At 41.6% G+C, this 18,538-nt stretch overlaps 1 protein-coding gene across 2 annotated transcripts in view; it reads right to left on the bottom strand.

Moving 5' to 3' along the window:
- Positions 1–18,538, bottom strand: part of lace (serine palmitoyltransferase long chain base subunit) — a 143,903-nt gene that overhangs the window by 54,046 nt on the left and 71,319 nt on the right. For both annotated transcript variants that reach the window (XM_070094477.1, XM_070094478.1), the window contains 2 exons: positions 18,230–18,409; positions 17,678–17,839 (listed from right to left, as the gene is read on the bottom strand). In XM_070094477.1, the coding sequence (XP_069950578.1) occupies positions 17,678–17,839; positions 18,230–18,409 (342 nt within the window). The remainder of the gene's footprint in view (positions 1–17,677; positions 17,840–18,229; positions 18,410–18,538) is intronic.

Here is an 18,538-nt window from a genome sequence, read left to right as displayed (position 1 = left end):
TAAAGACATTTGCGTGTGTGAGACATTTACAATTTCTTGTGTACTCTAAGCCTTGTGTTTTCAGTGTAGACTCAGTGTTTCTTTGACTCATTATTTTTGCAATATTTTTCAGTGTTATCGCTCATCTCATATTTTTTTATCTGTGTTTTTTTTTTATGCTACTCTCTGTCTGTAGTAAGTATTACTGTGTAGTGTACCAGTCAGTCACTCCGTGTGAAGTAATTCATTCATTTTTTTTTGTGTGTGTGTTCTTTCAGCATTGTATTCTCCAGTATTTGTCATTGTAGTTCATGCAGTGATATTCACCCCAGTATACTAAATTATCCATTTATTTCTGTGTGTGTCTTTTTTTTGTATGCCAGCAGTGTCTCATTCCCTGATCTTTTCGCAGACTTGTGTACCATTATTTTTGCCAGCAATTTTTGCTGTATCAGTCACAGCAAGATTTTGTTGTAAGAATTTTTTTTTTTTTTATCATCACACTGGCCGATTCCCACCAAGGCAGGGTGGCCCGAAAAAGAAAAACTTTCACCATCATTCACTCCATCACTGTCTTGCCAGAAGGGTGCTTTACACTACAGTTTTTAAACTGCAACATTAACACCCCTCCTTCAGAGTGCAGGCACTGTACTTCCCATCTCCAGGACTCAAGTCCGGCCTGCCGGTTTCCCTGAATCCCTTCATAAATGTTACTTTGCTCACACTCCAACAGCACGTCAAGTATTAAAAACCATTTGTCTCCATTCACTCCTATCAAACACGCTCACGCATGCCTGCTGGAAGTCCAAGCCCCTCGCACACAAAACCTCCTTTACCCCCTCCCTCCAACCCTTCCTAGGCCGACCCCTACCCCGCCTTCCTTCCACTACAGACTGATACACTCTTGAAGTCATTCTGTTTCGCTCCATTCTCTCTACATGTCCGAACTACCTCAACAACCCTTCCTCAGCCCTCTGGACAACAGTTTTGGTAATCCCGCACCTCCTCCTAACTTCCAAACTACGAATTCTCTGCATTATATTCACACCACACATTGCCCTCAGACATGACATCTCCACTGCCTCCAGCCTTCTCCTCGCTGCAACATTCATCACCCACGCTTCACACCCATATAAGAGCGTTGGTAAAACTATACTCTCATACATTCCCCTCTTTGCCTCCAAGGACAAAGTTCTTTGTCTCCACAGACTCCTAAGTGCACCACTCACTCTTTTTCCCTCATCAATTCTATGATTCACCTCATCTTTCATAGACCCATCCGCTGACACGTCCACTCCCAAATATCTGAATACGTTCACCTCCTCCATACTCTCTCCCTCCAATCTGATATTCAATCTTTCATCACCTAATCTTTTTGTTATCCTCATAACCTTACTCTTTCCTGTATTCACCTTTAATTTTCTTCTTTTGCACACCCTACCAAATTCATCCACCAATCTCTGCAACTTCTCTTCAGAATCTCCCAAGAGCACAGTGTCATCAGCAAAGAGCAGCTGTGACAACTCCCATTTTGTGTGTGATTCTTTATCTTTTAACTCCACGCCTCTTGCCAAGACCCTCGCATTTACTTCTCTTACAACCCCATCTATAAATATATTAAACAACCACGGTGACATCACACATCCTTGTCTAAGGCCTACCTTTACTGGGAAAAAATTTCCCTCTTTCCTACATACTCTAACTTGAGCCTCACTATCCTCGTAAAAACTCTTCACTGCTTTCAGTAACCTACCTCCTACACCATACACTTGCAACATCTGCCACATTGCCCCCCTATCCACCCTGTCATACGCCTTTTCCAAATCCATAAATGCCACAAAGACCTCTTTAGCCTTATCTAAATACTGTTCACTTATATGTTTCACTGTAAACACCTGGTCCACACACCCCCTACCTTTCCTAAAGCCTCCTTGTTCATCTGCTATCCTATTCTCCGTCTTACTCTTAATTCTTTCAATTATAACTCTACCATACACCTTACCAGGTACACTCAACAGACTTATTTTATTTATTATTTTTTTTTTTTATTATCACACCGGCCGATTCCCACCAAGGCAGGGTGGCCCGAAAAAGAAAAACTTTCACCATCATTCACTCCATCACTGTCTTGCCAGAAGGGTGCTTTACACTACAGTTTTTAAACTGCAACATTAACACCCCTCCTTCAGAGTGCAGGCACTGTACTTCCCATCTCCAGGACTCAAGTCCGGCCTGCCGGTTTCCCTGAATCCCTTCATAAATGTTACTTTGCTCACACTCCAACAGCACGTCAAGTATTAAAAACCATTTGTCTCCATTCACTCCTATCAAACACGCTCACGCATGCCTGCTGGAAGTCCAAGCCCCTCGCACACAAAACCTCCTTTACCCCCTCCCTCCAACCCTTCCTAGGCCGACCCCTACCCCGCCTTCCTTCCACTACAGACTGATACACTCTTGAAGTCATTCTGTTTCGCTCCATTCTCTCTACATGTCCGAACCACCTCAACAACCCTTCCTCAGCCCTCTGGACAACAGTTTTGGTAATCCCGCACCTCCTCCTAACTTCCAAACTACGAATTCTCTGCATTATATTCACACCACACATTGCCCTCAGACATGACATCTCCACTGCCTCCAGCCTTCTCCTCGCTGCAACATTCATCACCCACGCTTCACACCCATATAAGAGCGTTGGTAAAACTATACTCTCATACATTCCCCTCTTTGCCTCCAAGGACAAAGTTCTTTGTCTCCACAGACTCCTAAGTGCACCACTCACTCTTTTTCCCTCATCAATTCTATGATTCACCTCATCTTTCATAGACCCATCCGCTGACACGTCCACTCCCAAATATCTGAATACGTTCACCTCCTCCATACTCTCTCCCTCCAATCTGATATTCAATCTTTCATCACCTAATCTTTTTGTTATCCTCATAACCTTACTCTTTCCTGTATTCACCTTTAATTTTCTTCTTTTGCACACCCTACCAAATTCATCCACCAATCTCTGCAACTTCTCTTCAGAATCTCCCAAGAGCACAGTGTCATCAGCAAAGAGCAGCTGTGACAACTCCCACTTTGTGTGTGATTCTTTATCTTTTAACTCCACGCCTCTTGCCAAGACCCTCGCATTTACTTCTCTTACAACCCCATCTATAAATATATTAAACAACCACGGTGACATCACACATCCTTGTCTAAGGCCTACTTTTACTGGGAAAAAATTTCCTTCTTTCCTACATACTCTAACTTGAGCCTCACTATCCTCGTAAAAACTCTTCACTGCTTTCAGTAACCTACCTCCTACACCATACACTTGCAACATCTGCCACATTGCCCCCCTATCCACCCTGTCATACGCCTTTTCCAAATCCATAAATGCCACAAAGACCTCTTTAGCCTTATCTAAATACTGTTCACTTATATGTTTCACTGTAAACACCTGGTCCACACACCCCCTACCTTTCCTAAAGCCTCCTTGTTCATCTGCTATCCTATTCTCCGTCTTACTCTTAATTCTTTCAATTATAACTCTACCATACACTTTACCAGGTACACTCAACAGACTTATCCCCCTATAATTTTTGCACTCTCTTTTATCCCCTTTGCCTTTATACAAAGGAACTATGCATGCTCTCTGCCAATCCCTAGGTACCTTACCCTCTTCCATACATTTATTAAATAATTGCACCAACCACTCCAAAACTATATCCCCACCTGCTTTTAACATTTCTATCTTTATCCCATCAATCCCGGCTGCCTTACCCCCTTTCATTTTACCTACTGCCTCACGAACTTCCCCCACACTCACAACTGGCTCTTCCTCACTCCTACAAGATGTTATTCCTCCTTGCCCTATACACGAAATCACAGCTTCCCTATCTTCATCAACATTTAACAATTCCTCAAAATATTCCTTCCATCTTCCCAATACCTCTAACTCTCCATTTAATAACTCTCCTCTCCTATTTTTAACTGACAAATCCATTTGTTCTCTAGGCTTTCTTAACTTGTTAATCTCACTCCAAAACTTTTTCTTATTTTCAACGAAATTTGTTGATAACATCTCACCCACTCTCTCATTTGCTCTCTTTTTACATTGCTTCACCACTCTCTTAACTTCTCTCTTTTTCTCCATATACTCTTCCCTCCTTGCATCACTTCTACTTTGTAAAAACTTCTCATATGCTAACTTTTTCTCCCTTACTACTCTCTTTACATCATCATTCCACCAATCGCCCCTCTTCCCTCCTGCACCCACTTTCCTGTAACCACAAACTTCTGCTGAACACTCTAACACTACATTTTTAAACCTACCCCATACCTCTTCGACCCCATTGCCTATGCTCTCATTAGCCCATCTATCCTCCAATAGCTGTTTATATCTTACCCTAACTGCCTCCTCTTTTAGTTTATAAACCTTCACCTCTCTCTTCCCTGATGCTTCTATTCTCCTTGTATCCCATCTACCTTTTACTCTCAGTGTAGCTACAACTAGAAAGTGATCTGATATATCTGTGGCCCCTCTATAAACATGTACATCCTGAAGTCTACTCAACAGTCTTTTATCTACCAATACATAATCCAGCAAACTACTGTCATTTCGCCCTACATCATATCGTGTATACTTATTTATCCTCTTTTTCTTAAAATATGTATTACCTATAACTAAACCCCTTTCTATACACAGTTCAATCAAAGGGCTCCCATTATCATTTACACCTGGCACCCCAAACTTACCTACCACACCCTCTCTAAAAGTTTCTCCTACTTTAGCATTCAAGTCCCCTACCACAATTACTCTCTCACTTGGTTCAAAGGCTCCTATACATTCACTTAACATCTCCCAAAATCTCTCTCTCTCCTCTGCATTCCTCTCTTCTCCAGGTGCATACACGCTTATTATGACCCACTTCTCGCATCCAACCTTTACTTTAATCCACATAATTCTTGAATTTACACATTCATATTCTCTTTTCTCCTTCCATAACTGATCATTTAACATTACTGCTACCCCTTCCTTTGCTCTAACTCTCTCAGATACTCCAGATTTAATCCCATTTATTTCCCCCCACTGAAACTCTCCTACCCCCTTCAGCTTTGTTTCGCTTAGGGCCAGGACATCCAACTTCTTTTCATTCATAACATCAGCAATCATCTGTTTCTTGTCATCCGCACTACATCCACGCACATTTAAGCAACCCAGTTTTATAAAGTTTTTCTTCTTCTCTTTTTTAGTAATTGTATACAGGAGAAGGGGTTACTAGCCCATTGCTCCCGGCATTTTAGTCGCCTCATACGACACGCATGGCTTACGGAGGAAAGATTCTTTTCCACTTCCCCATGGACAATAGAAGAAATAAAAAAGAACAAGAGCTATTTAGAAAAAGGAGAAAAACCTAGATGTATGTATATATATATATGCATGTGCGTGTCTGTGAAGTGTGACCAAAGTGTAAGTAGGAGTAGCAAGATATCCCTGTTATCTTAGCGTGTTTATGAGACAGACTTATCCCCCTATAATTTTTGCACTCTCTTTTATCCCCTTTGCCTTTATACAAAGGAACTATGCATGCTCTCTGCCAATCCCTAGGTACCTTACCCTCTTCCATACATTTATTAAATAATTGCACCAACCACTCCAAAACTATATCCCCACCTGCTTTTAACATTTCTATCTTTATCCCATCAATCCCGGCTGCCTTACCCCCTTTCATTTTACCTACTGCCTCACGAACTTGTAAGAATATACTAAAAAAATGAATAGGTGAATATATTGTGTGCCCCGCCACTTGTAAGTGTTGTGTGCCCCGCCACTTGTAAGTGTTACACTTCCAGTTTTGTTTCTTGTTTTATTTTATTCATATTTTTCATATTTCTTTGAACAAATTCACTCTTAGTGTAATTTCAATTTCTTTTTTTAACGTAAAGTGTTTTCTTTAGTCTGTTTGAGTAAATTGTTTTGTCTAATTTACAATTAAGAGTTAAAGTGTTCAATCAGTTTTTCTTCATATTTTTATTTTATTATTTAACCTACATTTTCCCAGTGTAACTTTTATTACTGCATTGATTATTTCTGCACCTTATTTTGTTGCACTTGTTCTGCAGTGAATTATTTTGTTGCACTTGTTCTGCAGTGAATTATTTTGTTACACTTGTTCTCCAGTGAATTATTTTGTTGAACTTGTTCTGCAGTGAATTATTTTCTTTTATTGTTATTTTTATGCATTATTATTCTCAGTTCATTATTGTTTGAGTCTTGTTTTTCATTTTATTATTTTTCCTCATGTTGTCTTTGCATTATATTTTAATTTTGTTTATGCATTCTTAGAAAATATTTAAATTTCCCAGTTCTCTCTCGTTGCATACAATTTAGTGATTTTATTTTATACTTTTATATTGATTTACAATTTTATTAGTTAATTTCTTTATTAGCAAGAGTACAGACAGCTCATTTTGCATTTAATTCAGTCTCCAGTAATATTTTTACTTGTAAATTTCAATCTAATTTTTTATCTTGTCCAGCAGTCCTTTACATAGAGTTGTTCTTCCTCTTGCAGTGTATCTTAGACCTTTTTTTTATTACTTCTGCAGAATTAGTTGCATCTCTTTTATTTTAATTTTAGCATTTTGTATCATTTTTATTGTTCATTATTTTTGCCTTATTTGTTCTTGTGCAACTTCTTTGCCATTATGTCTCACATACCGCCAAGTGATACTTTAGTGAATGGCGACACTCAGACCTCTCAGGCTACTGCTGCTCCTGTCATCAGTCCTCACAGTTCCTTATGGACTGACAGACCGACCCAGACACTGACACACTATAGTTTTACTCATGATTCCCTTGATGCGTTACCTTTATTCAATGGCCATGTACATAGTCTTGAAGCATGGTTTACTGCCATTCGTTCTCGTGTTAATGCTCTAGTTGACAGTCCTCCTTCAGAGGAAAGTCCTATCAGACTTGCTAAAGAAGCTCTTCATCGGTCCCCTGCTGCTGTTCACGTTGTTGATCTCCTTGATATGCGAGACTTCAGGAATCTTACTAAGTGGTCACAATATGAGGAACTGATTCATTCTTTCCTCGTACCAGTAAAAACAGCTGATCCATATGTTGTTCTTCGGGAACTAGTGAATGCTACACCCATAACTAATGAATCGTTGAGTGCATTTGCTGTTAGATTAGACAAACTTTTATCATCATTTATCAATGCTGTCCAGTCCTCAGCTTTTGTCCCTGACGAGGATAAACCATCCACAGCATCGTTTGCTAAAATAGCAGCTTTTGGAGCAATCAAAGAACTAATGCCGCCTGCTTCCGTGTGTGCTTATGAGGCTAATCCTCCAACTGTGACAATGGAACCACTTACAGCCCTAAATCATGTACGTTCCTTATGCCCCCAGGGTACTTTCCCATGTATCAAAAGTAATTTCACACCTATGCCTCAGTCTGCACCACCTCTTGTTTGCGCCACAGCGACAAATCATGGTCGTCAACCATCTCAGCGATCACCAAGGACCAGTGTACAGAGTCATTATAAACCTCGTAGTATTCATAGTACATTCAGTAACCATAGTCAGCGGACTTGTTACAACTGTGGTTTCCGTGGCCATATTGCAATTAATTGTCCTGATAGTTACCCTAAGAGGCGTCGTACTGATGATGAGTACCAGTCAGATCTTCCCTACTGTACTTATCATAGAATACATGGACATGACACATCTGAGTGCAATGCTCTCTACAACCTTCAGTACTCTAGGTCTTTCCGTGGCCGTTCCAACCGCAGAACCCGTAGAGGAAACAGACGTCGTGGTTCTCAAACTAACCAGAACCAGGCTCATTCTTCCAATTCGGGGGAATTCGAGCGCCCCAGTCAAACCGTCCCATGGTGACAGTAGGTGATAATGAGTACACCATCCCCGTTCACAATTCCTTTGAAGCCTTAAGCAGTCTCGAGAATGACAATCCTGCTGATGATGTTGCTTCACACGTCTCTGACGTAGATGATTTTGGGGATGAAGTGGAACAAATCTTTGCTGATGACAATCCACCTTTTTGTTTGCACATAACTTCCAATGCAACCATAGGCCCTATAGTGCAAGCATCTGTTTATGGACTCTGGTGCGCAAGTCAATATTATCAGCTCTAGTTTGTTTAGGGATAAGCAGTTACGACATGTCCTTCTCATAGAACCGACTCATGTGTCCTCCCTTAGTGGAGTAGCTGGTTCTCACCTGCGTGTCCGAGGTCGGACTTCCCTAACTTTTTCTATCCAAGGTAGAGACTTCACTGCTTCCTTCCTTGTTGTCGACCAGATTACTTTCCCTGGTGACCTTCTACTGGGATTTGCTTCCATGCGAGACTTACGCATTGTGCTCGACCCTTATCGATGGCATGCCCAAATTGATGACTTGATCGTACCATTTTGGGGTTACCAGCTTGGATCCGAGATCTGCCATACTGCCGCAGAGTACGACATTCGAATTAAGTCCTTACAGGCCAGTGCATTTTCCAGTAGCGTACCCAAGCGGTCAGGCACTGGTGATCCTGTCACTCCTGTTTGTGTTCCTGCAACTTCAGACTTGCAAGATAGTGTCCAGTTACCTCAAGTGTCCGAGGACGCTCTGACTACCTTGAGTGCTGAGCCTATCCCTGCAATGTCTGCTAGTTCAAGTAGTAGTTTCTCCACAGGGGACGCCTTGTCGGAAAACGATTACTTGCAACTAGTAATGCCATCTCTCGTTGATATCACATGCCGTCTGCAGAAAGACGTTTCTGTCGCGGCTAGTGCCCTCACTAGAGTGTCTTGTTGTTGTTCATAGTGTTCCAGATGGTGATAATGTCCTAGTTGACAGTGATTCTTGCAAAGTAAAAGGTCTATTTGTTGAACCATCCTTACATGTTGTAAGAGATAGTAAGATCCATTTCTTCCTAGCTAACACTTCTGGTCACAGTGTTCGTCTCAGAGTAAATACCAATCTTGTTGACCTTGTTCACTATCCTTACCCTGTTCAGGTAGAGGATGAGTTGTCACCTGACCAGTGGGGTCGTCCCATCGTATTCCACTTGCTATTTCTACCTGGGGAGACCTCATCCACTTCACCGGATCAATCTGTTCCACCAGTTGAGGAGAAAGACTTAGCTCCCACTGACTTCCCAGATGAAGTCAAGCATTTGTTGACTCTGTTGAACAAACGTCGTAAAGCCATTGCCTTACCAGGTGAGAAGATGGGTATAACGAACTTATTGTCCCATCGTATTCCACTTGAACCTGGTACAGTGGACCCCCGCATAGCGAACTTAATCCGTGCAAGAGGGCTGGTCGTTATGCGAAATGTTCGCTATGCGAATTAATTTTCCCCATAAGAAATAATGGAAATAAAATTAATCCGTGCAAGACACCCAAAAGTATGAAAAAAAATTTTTTTACCACAAAAAAATGTTAATTTTAGTACACAAACTGAAAAAGGCATGCACAATTACATGACACTTACTTTTATTGAAGATCTGGTGATGATTGATGGGATGGGAGGAGGGGAGAGAGAGTGTTAGTGTTTAGAAGGGGAATCCCCTTCCATTAGGACTTGAGGTAGCAAGTCCTTTTCTGGGGTTACTTCCCTTCTTCTTTTAATGCCACTAGGACCAGCTTCAGAGTCACTGGACTTCTTTCGCACAACATATCTGTCCATAGTGGCCTGTACCTCTCGTTCCTTTATGACTTTCCTAAAGTGTTTCACAACAGTGTCATTGTAATAGTCACCAGCACGGCTTGCAATAGCTGTGTGAGGGTGATTTTCATCAAAAAAGGTTTGCACTTCAAGCCATTTTGCACACATTTCCTTAATCTTTGAAGTAGGCAATTCCTTCAATTTCTCTCTCCCCTCCTCTGAACCAGTTTCCCCAGGTCTGGCCTCTTGCTCTTGAAGTTGATCTATCAGCTCATCAGTGGTTAGTTCTTCATTGTCCTCCTCCACCAACTCTTCCACATCCTCCCCACTAACCTCCAACCCCAAGGACTTCCCCAATTCCACAATTGATTCCTCAACTGGTATACTACTCCTCTCAGGGTTAGCCTCAAACCCTTCAAAATCCCTTTTGTCTACACATTCTGGCCACAGTTTCTTCCAAGCAGAGTTCAAGGTTCTCTTAGTCACTCCCTCCCAAGCCTTACCTATAAGGTTTACACAACTGAGGATATTAAAGTGATCCTTCCAAAACTCTTTTAGAGTCAATCCAGTGTCTGTGGTCACTTCAAAGCACTTTTGAAACAGAGCTTTTGTGTACAGTTTCTTGAAGTTGGAAATGACCTGCTGGTCCATGGGCTGCAGGAGAGGAGTGGTATTAGGAGGCAAAAACTTCACCTTAATGAAGCTCATGTCCCCATAAAGTCGCTCTGCCACGTCTGTAGGATGACCAGGGGCATTGTCTAACACCAGGAGGCACTTAAGGTCTAATTTCTTTTCAGTTAGGTAATCTTTCACATTGGGGGCAAATGCATGGTGTAACCAGTTATAGAAAAATTCCCTAGTGACCCATGCCTTACTGTTTGCCCTCCACAGCACACACAAATTATCCTTGAGGACATTCTTTTGCCTGAACGCTCTGGGAGTTTCAGAGTGATACACTAATAAAGGCTTAACTTTGCAATCACCAGTAGCATTGGCACACATGAGAAGAGTAAGCCTGTCTTTCATAGGCTTATGTCCTGGGAGTGCCTTTTCCTCCTGAGTAATGTAGGTCCTGCTTGGCATTTTCTTCCAGAACAGGCCTGTTTCATCACAATTAAACACTTGTTCAGGTTCCAGTCCTTCAGTTTCTATGTACTCCTTGAATTCATGCACATATTTTTCAGCCGCTTTGAGGTCCGAACTGGCAGCCTCACCATGCCGTATCACACTATGGATGCCACTACGCTTCTTAAATCTCTCAAACCAACCTTTGCTGGCCTTAAATTCACTCACATCATCACTAGTTGCAGGCATTTTTTTAATTAAATCGTCATGCAACTTCCTAGCCTTTTCACATATGATCGCTTGAGAGACGCTATCTCCTGCTAGCTGTTTTTCATTTATCCACACCAATAAGAGTCTCTCAACATCTTCCATCACTTGCGATCTTTGTTTCGAAAACACAGTTAAACCTTTGGCAACAACAGCTTCCTTGATTGCCGTTTTCTTGCCCACAATAGAAGCGATGGTTGATTTTGGTTTCTTGTACAACCTGACCAGGTCGGTGATACGTACTCCACTTTCATACTTATCAATGATTACTTTCTTAATTTCAATGGGTATTCTTACCCTTTGAGGTGTAGGGTTGGCACTAGAAGCTTTCTTGGGGCCCATGGTCACTTATTTTCCACAAACAGCACCGAAAACACTGTAATAATACGAAATATTCCGAGTGTATGCTTGAATGTTACCGCGGAGGCTAGCTGGTAAACAATGGGACGGGCGGCACATGTGAGGCTGGCTGAGGGCCCACATTGGACGCGTCTCGAACGAAGTTCACTGAGCGGGTTTTTGTCTACTATGCGGGGCAAAATTTTAGCGGACAAAGCGTTCGCTATGCGGAATGTTCGCTATGCAAGGCGTTCGCTATGCGGGGGTCCACTGTACTAGACCTATCTATATACCTGCGTACAGAATGCCTCATTCACAAGTTGCTGTCGCAGAAGAATTGATCAATCAAATGCTTGATGATGGAGTTATTGCACCTAGCAATTCACCTTGGAATGCACCCTTGATCCTAGTGCCTAAGAAGGATGGTACTTGGCGCCCAGTGATTGACTTTAGGAAGTTAAATGCGAAAACTATTCCAGATCGCTTCCCACTCTGGTGGCCTGGTGGTTAACGCTCTCGCTTCACACGGTGAGGGCCTGGGTTCGATTCCCAGCCAGAGTAGAAACATTGGACGTGTTTCTTTCCACCTGTTGTCTATGTTCCCCATCAGTAAAATGGGTACCTGGGTGTTAGTTGACTGGTGTGGGTCGCATCCTGGGACACTGACCTAAGGAGGCCTGGTCACAGACCGGGCCGCGGGGGCGTTGACCCCCGGAACTCTCTCCAGATAAACTCCAGATAAAACTCCCTGTACTGGGTGATCTTTTACGTAACATCAGAGATAACAAAGTCTTTTCAACCCTGGACTTGTTACAAGGGTTTTGGCAAGTCCCTCTTCACGAGGACAGCCAAGAGCTAACTGCCTTCTCCACTTCTACAGGTCATTATCACTTCCTCCGTATGGCGTTTGGATTACGATCCTCCCCTATCACGTTCTCAAGGCTCATGACTAATATCTTTAGAGGTCTCATAGGTAATGCGTACTTGGTAAGCTTGAAGAAGCCAATTTAAAAATCAAACTGTCTAAATGTCAATTTTTCAGATCAGAAATTAAGTTTCTTGGTCACGTAGTCACTCCTAGAGGGGTTACGACTGACCAAAGTAAAGTAACTGCAGTACTAAATTTTCCAACACCCAAAACTGCTGATGCCATAAGATCCTTTGTGGGCTTAGCAGGTTTTTATAGATCTTTCATTGCCAATTTTTCTTCCATAGCTGCTCCTCTAACTGAGTTGTTTAAGAAAGATGCTCCTTTTGTTTGGACCTTCCGTCAAGAAAGAGCATTCCAAACTCTAAAAGCTAACATCTGCTCCAATTTTGAAATTTCCAGATTTTTCTAAGCCCTTCTATCTGACAACTGATGCTAGTTCTATTGGCATAGGTGCCGTACTAGCTCAGAAGACTGATGGCAAGTACAACGCAGTTGCATTTACTAGCCGAGTCCTTACGAAGGCTGAACGTAATTATACAGTAACTGAGCAAGAAGCTTTAGCAATAGTATGGTCTTTAAAGCACTTCCGAGACATTATTTATCAGTACTCTGTTCATGTCTTGACTGACCATGCTCCACTGATACCTTTATTCCAGAACAAACAACCTACTGGAAGGTTAGCCAGATGGACCTTGACTATCCAAGAGTTCAATCCCACCTTTGAACACTTACCTGGCAAGTCAAATGTAGTCGCAGATGCCTTATCGCGACATGTTAATATAGTAACTGCAGGCCCTCCATTTAGTGCTGAGGATGTAAAGAATGCTCAACGAACAGATCCCATGTGGTCTGGTGTGATTCGATTCCTGCTCCAGGAAGATCTTATTCTGACTGTGAAGCCACCAGTACCCATCAGTGACTTTGTCATGAACCAAGAATTACTGTATCGAACAGCCGAGTTGGGTACTCCTAGCAGAAGAGTTTACCAGTTAGTAATTCTACAGTCACTAGTGAATGTAGCCTTACAGCTAGTTCACGATGTACCAGGTGTTGCGCACCCTGGTATGGATCGTTCAGTAAAACAAGCCAGATTGAAATACTTTTGGCCTCGTATGGCAACTGATATTTCTGAGTATGTTAAGAAATGTAGTGTCTGCATGCAACATAAAGGTAATGCTAATGGTCCTAATCCAATCCAAGTGTATCCAACCACTAGCGAACCGTGGGAAAGAGTTGCGCTAGATCTGTTAACTAATTTCCAATGTTCCCTCCAGGGCAACAAACATATATGTGTTATGGTAGATCATTTCACCAGATATTGTGAGTTAGTTCCTATTGCAGATAAGACTGCCGAGACAGTAGCTAAAGCGTATAAAGAACGCATTATCTGCAGGCATACCACCCCTAAGTCCCTAGTAACAGATAATGGCGGTGAATTCTGTAATGAGATTCTTGAAAATTTGTGCACCTTGTACAAGATCTCTAAATCCACCATTGTTCCTCATCATCCTGTCAGCAATGGGTTAGCGGAACGCACCAATAAGAAAGTACTTGATGTCTTGAGAGCCACTATCAATCCCAACAGTGAAACTAGGGATGAAGTTATACCTGATGTGCAGTGTGCTATAAATTCTGCTTACAATGTTTCTATAGGTGACACTCCACATTATGCATTGTATGGTGTAGATAAACGTTTGCTTTATGAGTTGCTATATTCTAATCCGAAGCCAAATTACAACCCTGATGATTTCATAGCAACTCGTACCAGCTTAGCTCAAAGTGTTTTTAGAAGAATCCGTGTAACACTTCATAAATCAACAGCAGAATTTACAAGAGTCGCAAACACTCGAGCAAAGCCATCCAAAATCAAAGTAGGTTCAAGAGTTATGCTGACTAACTTTAACAAAACGTCTGCAATGCCTAAGGTTGATCAAAAGTTTGTTGGTCCTTATCGAGTAGTTGAACATATCACTGGTAATAAGTACGTATAAGGTTAGAGAAATTAGTACTGGTCAGTATAAAGAATCGCATTTAGATCATATGAAGTTAGTATGTGATGATAATGATGTTCCAACCCAGACTAATGTGACAGACTCTGACAATCCTCCTGATCCTGTACTCTCTACCTCTGATACTCAGTCAGACGATCAACCTGAATGTCGCTATTCCCTACGTACACGACAGGTATTGAGAAATCCTCAAGTATCATTTGTTACTTCCAATTCAGATTTGCCTCAAATACAGCATGAGTTAGCCAGTGCAACAGAGTTTGATCCTCCCAGAGATGACACCCATTCTGCATATATCAATCTCACCCTAGCAGAGTTGGGGTTAAATGTAAATAACCTGTATAGATGAATAATTACAGTATCAACTTATCAGTATTCCAGAATTTTTTTGTGTGTTCACGTTCTCTCCAAATTCTGAGAGTTAACAGTCTAGATTTGAGTGCATCGAATTTGCCTTTCTGTTAAACACTTCTTTCTTTGTATATATTCCTTCCTCAGAATCCGTAGATCACATGAATACAGATCGATCGATCAAATTTTTTTTTTATCACTTCTATTGTGTAATCCCAACATTGAGTTTCATTCGATGAGTTGTGCTATAGAGAGGCAGGTCGGCTGTTGGTGCTTTCCCATATTTTCTGTTATATTATACATACTACCAGCCTACGTGAGTATTCTTACCCCATCCACGTTATCGAAAACCCACTTGACAAAATTTCCTCGACCACTTGTGGCCACATCCATCTCAAAGCCACTAAACTCTGGGTCAACATCACTTTCCTCTTGAAAGGGAAGTGTTAATACACAGGACATCAGTGAATCCCTGGTGTTTGCCATGCTGCTGGCTCTAGCTTGTGCTCAATTGAACTGACATTACAATTCAAATGGCCTTCTGACAGCAACATCCTTACCCTTCCTCCAGAATGCAGGCACCACCCTTCCCACCTCCAGGATTGAAGTCCAGCTAACATTTTTTTCCTTTATACAATCATAAAAGTGTGTGTGTGTGTGTGTGTAAAAAGTATCTCCTGTATAATAAAGCTCAACCATTAGTGAAAGTTATAATAAAATTGGTTCTGCACATTCTTTATACCCATATTTCTTCTTTCAACACACCAGCCGTATCCCACCAAGGCAGGGTAGCCCAAAAAGAAAAACGAAAGTTTCTCTTTTAAATTTAGTAATATTTTTTTTTTTATTATCACACTGGCTGATTCCCACCAAGGCAGGGTGGCCCGAAAAAGAAAAACTTTCACCATCATTCACTCCATCACTGTCTTGCCAGAAGGGTGCTTTACACTACAGTTTTTAAACTGCAACATTAACACCCCTCCTTCAGAGTGCAGGCACTGTACTTCCCATCTCCAGGACTCAAGTCCGGCCTGCCGGTTTCCCTGAACCCCTTCATCAATGTTACTTTGCTCACGCTCCAACAGCACGTCAAGTATTAAAAACCATTTGTCTCCATTCACTCCTATCAAACACGCTCACGCATGCCTGCTGGAAGTCCAAGCCCCTCGCACACAAAACCTCCTTTACCCCCTCCCTCCAACCTTTCCTAGGCCGACCCCTACCCCGCCTTCCTTCCACTACAGACTGATTTCCTTCCACTACAGACTGATACACTCTTGAAGTCATTCTGTTTCGCTCCATTCTCTCTACATGTCCGAACCACCTCAACAACCCTTCCTCAGCCCTCTGGACAACAGTTTTGGTAATCCCGCACCTCCTCCTAACTTCCAAACTACGAATTCTCTGCATTATATTCACACCACACATTGCCCTCAGACATGACATCTCCACTGCCTCCAGCCTTCTCCTTGCTGCAACATTCATCACCCACGCTTCACACCCATATAAGAGCGTTGGTAAAACTATACTCTCATACATTCCCCTCTTTGCCTCCAAGGACAAAGTTCTGTCTCCACAGACTCCTAAGTGCACCACTCACTCTTTTTCCCTCATCAATTCTATGATTTACCTCATCCTTCATAGACCCATCCGCTGACACGTCCACTCCCAAATATCTGAATACGTTCACCTCCTCCATACTCTCTCCCTCCAATCTGATATCCAATCTTTCATCACCTAATCTTTTTGTTATCCTTATAACCTTACTCTTTCCTGTATTCACCTTTAATTTTCTTCTTTTGCACACCCTACCAAATTCATCCACCAATCTCTGCAACTTCTCTTCAGAATCTCCCAAGAGCACAGTGTCATCAGCAAAGAGCAACTGTGACAACTCCCACTTTGTGTGTGATTCTTTATCTTTTAACTCCACGCCTCTTGCCAAGACCCTCGCATTTACTTCTCTTACAACCCCATCTATAAATATATTAAACAACCACGGTGACATCACACATCCTTGTCTAAGGCCTACTTTTACTGGGAAAAAATTTCCCTCTTTCCTACATACTCTAACTTGAGCCTCACTATCCTCGTAAAAACTCTTCACTGCTTTCAGTAACCTACCTCCTACACCATACACTTGCAACATCTGCCACATTGCCCCCCTATCCACCCTGTCATACGCCTTTTCCAAATCCATAAATGCCACAAAGACCTCTTTAGCCTTATCCAAATACTGTTCACTTACATGTTTCACTGTAAACACCTGGTCCACACACCCCCTACCTTTCCTAAAGCCTCCTTGTTCATCTGCTATCCTATTCTCCGTCTTACTCTTAATTCTTTCAATTATAACTCTACCATACACTTTACCAGGTATACTCAACAGACTTATCCCCCTATAATTTTTGCACTCTCTTTTATCCCCTTTGCCTTTATACAAAGGAACTATGCATGCTCTCTGCCAATCCCTAGGTACCTTACCCTCTTCCATACATTTATTAAATAATTGCACCAACCACTCCAAAACTATATCCCCACCTGCTTTTAACATTTCTATCTTTATCCCATCAATCCCGGCTGCCTTACCCCCTTTCATTTTACCTACTGCCTCACGAACTTCCCCCACACTCACAACTGGCTCTTCCTCACTCCTACAAGATGTTATTCCTCCTTGCCCTATACACGAAATCACAGCTTCCCTATCTTCATCAACATTTAACAATTCCTCAAAATATTCCCTCCATCTTCCCAATACCTCTAACTCTCCATTTAATAACTCTCCTCTCCTATTTTTAACTGACAAATCCATTTGTTCTCTAGGCTTTCTTAACTTGTTAATCTCACTCCAAAACTTTTTCTTATTTTCAACAAAATTTGTTGATAACATCTCACCCACTCTCTCATTTGCTCTCTTTTTACATTGCTTCACCACTCTCTTAACTCTCTTTAACTTCACCACTCTCTCTTTAGTAATATTATATACTGAAATTTAGACTGTATTAAAAACACAAAAGAAATTAAGCCTTTTAATTTTGAAAAACTAGGCAATAATTCAAACCTTTGATCCAGCAATGTAGCCTCCTGCAGCCCCAAAACTTTTTGTAAAAGTTCCCATGTGGATGTCAACTTCCTTAGGATCTACTCCATAGTAATCTACAACGCCACCACCATGTGGGCCAAGAGCACCTATGCTATGAGCTTCATCTACATACAAGTAAGTCTGAAATGGAGATTGGTAATTAAAGAAAACATCTACACAATACAAATAATAAAATCAGGTAAACATTTAAAAAGTTGAAATGAAAAATGAGCACTCAAAAACTATAAGATGACCAGTGACTGTGCTCCCCCTCCCTTCCTCCCTCCCTCATTTATGGCTATAGAGTACCTTGGTGTCTGTCATTAACCCTTAAACTGTCCAAACGTAGCTCTACATTTTTTTACATTGTTTCTTATGGAGAAAATCAAGGTCGGAGCGCTACGCACGCAAACGTAGATCTACGTTTGGACAGTTTAAGGGTTAAGATAACATTTGATAAAGTAATAAGAATAATCTCAATCCAAAGTGTTTTAGTGTGATTATATCATTTGTGTGGACGAACATATTTACCTTGTATTTGTTTTTAATTCTGACAAAATTTGGAAGGTCACATATACTTCCTTCCATTGAATAAATTCCCTCCACAACAATCATGGCCTTCTTCCAGGGGCGGCGCGTTCTTGGATGGCCGTGTATCAAAGCCTCGCGCAGCTTCCTCTCCAAATCTTCACTGTCATTGTGTCGAAATACCTAGAAATTATAGATAAATTTTTAGTAGCCTTGAAAACAATTTGGTAACTGTCTTTCTTAATTTACATTTAGATAATAGGAAACTGGCAGGCTGGACTTAAAGAGTCCTGGAGGTGGGAAGTACAGTGC

This window comes from Cherax quadricarinatus, chromosome 46, assembly GCF_038502225.1.
Source record: "Cherax quadricarinatus isolate ZL_2023a chromosome 46, ASM3850222v1, whole genome shotgun sequence".
Lineage (NCBI taxonomy): Eukaryota > Metazoa > Arthropoda > Malacostraca > Decapoda > Parastacidae > Cherax > Cherax quadricarinatus.
Note: the sequence above shows the minus strand (reverse complement) of the source record. Positions and strands in the feature narration are given on the sequence as shown.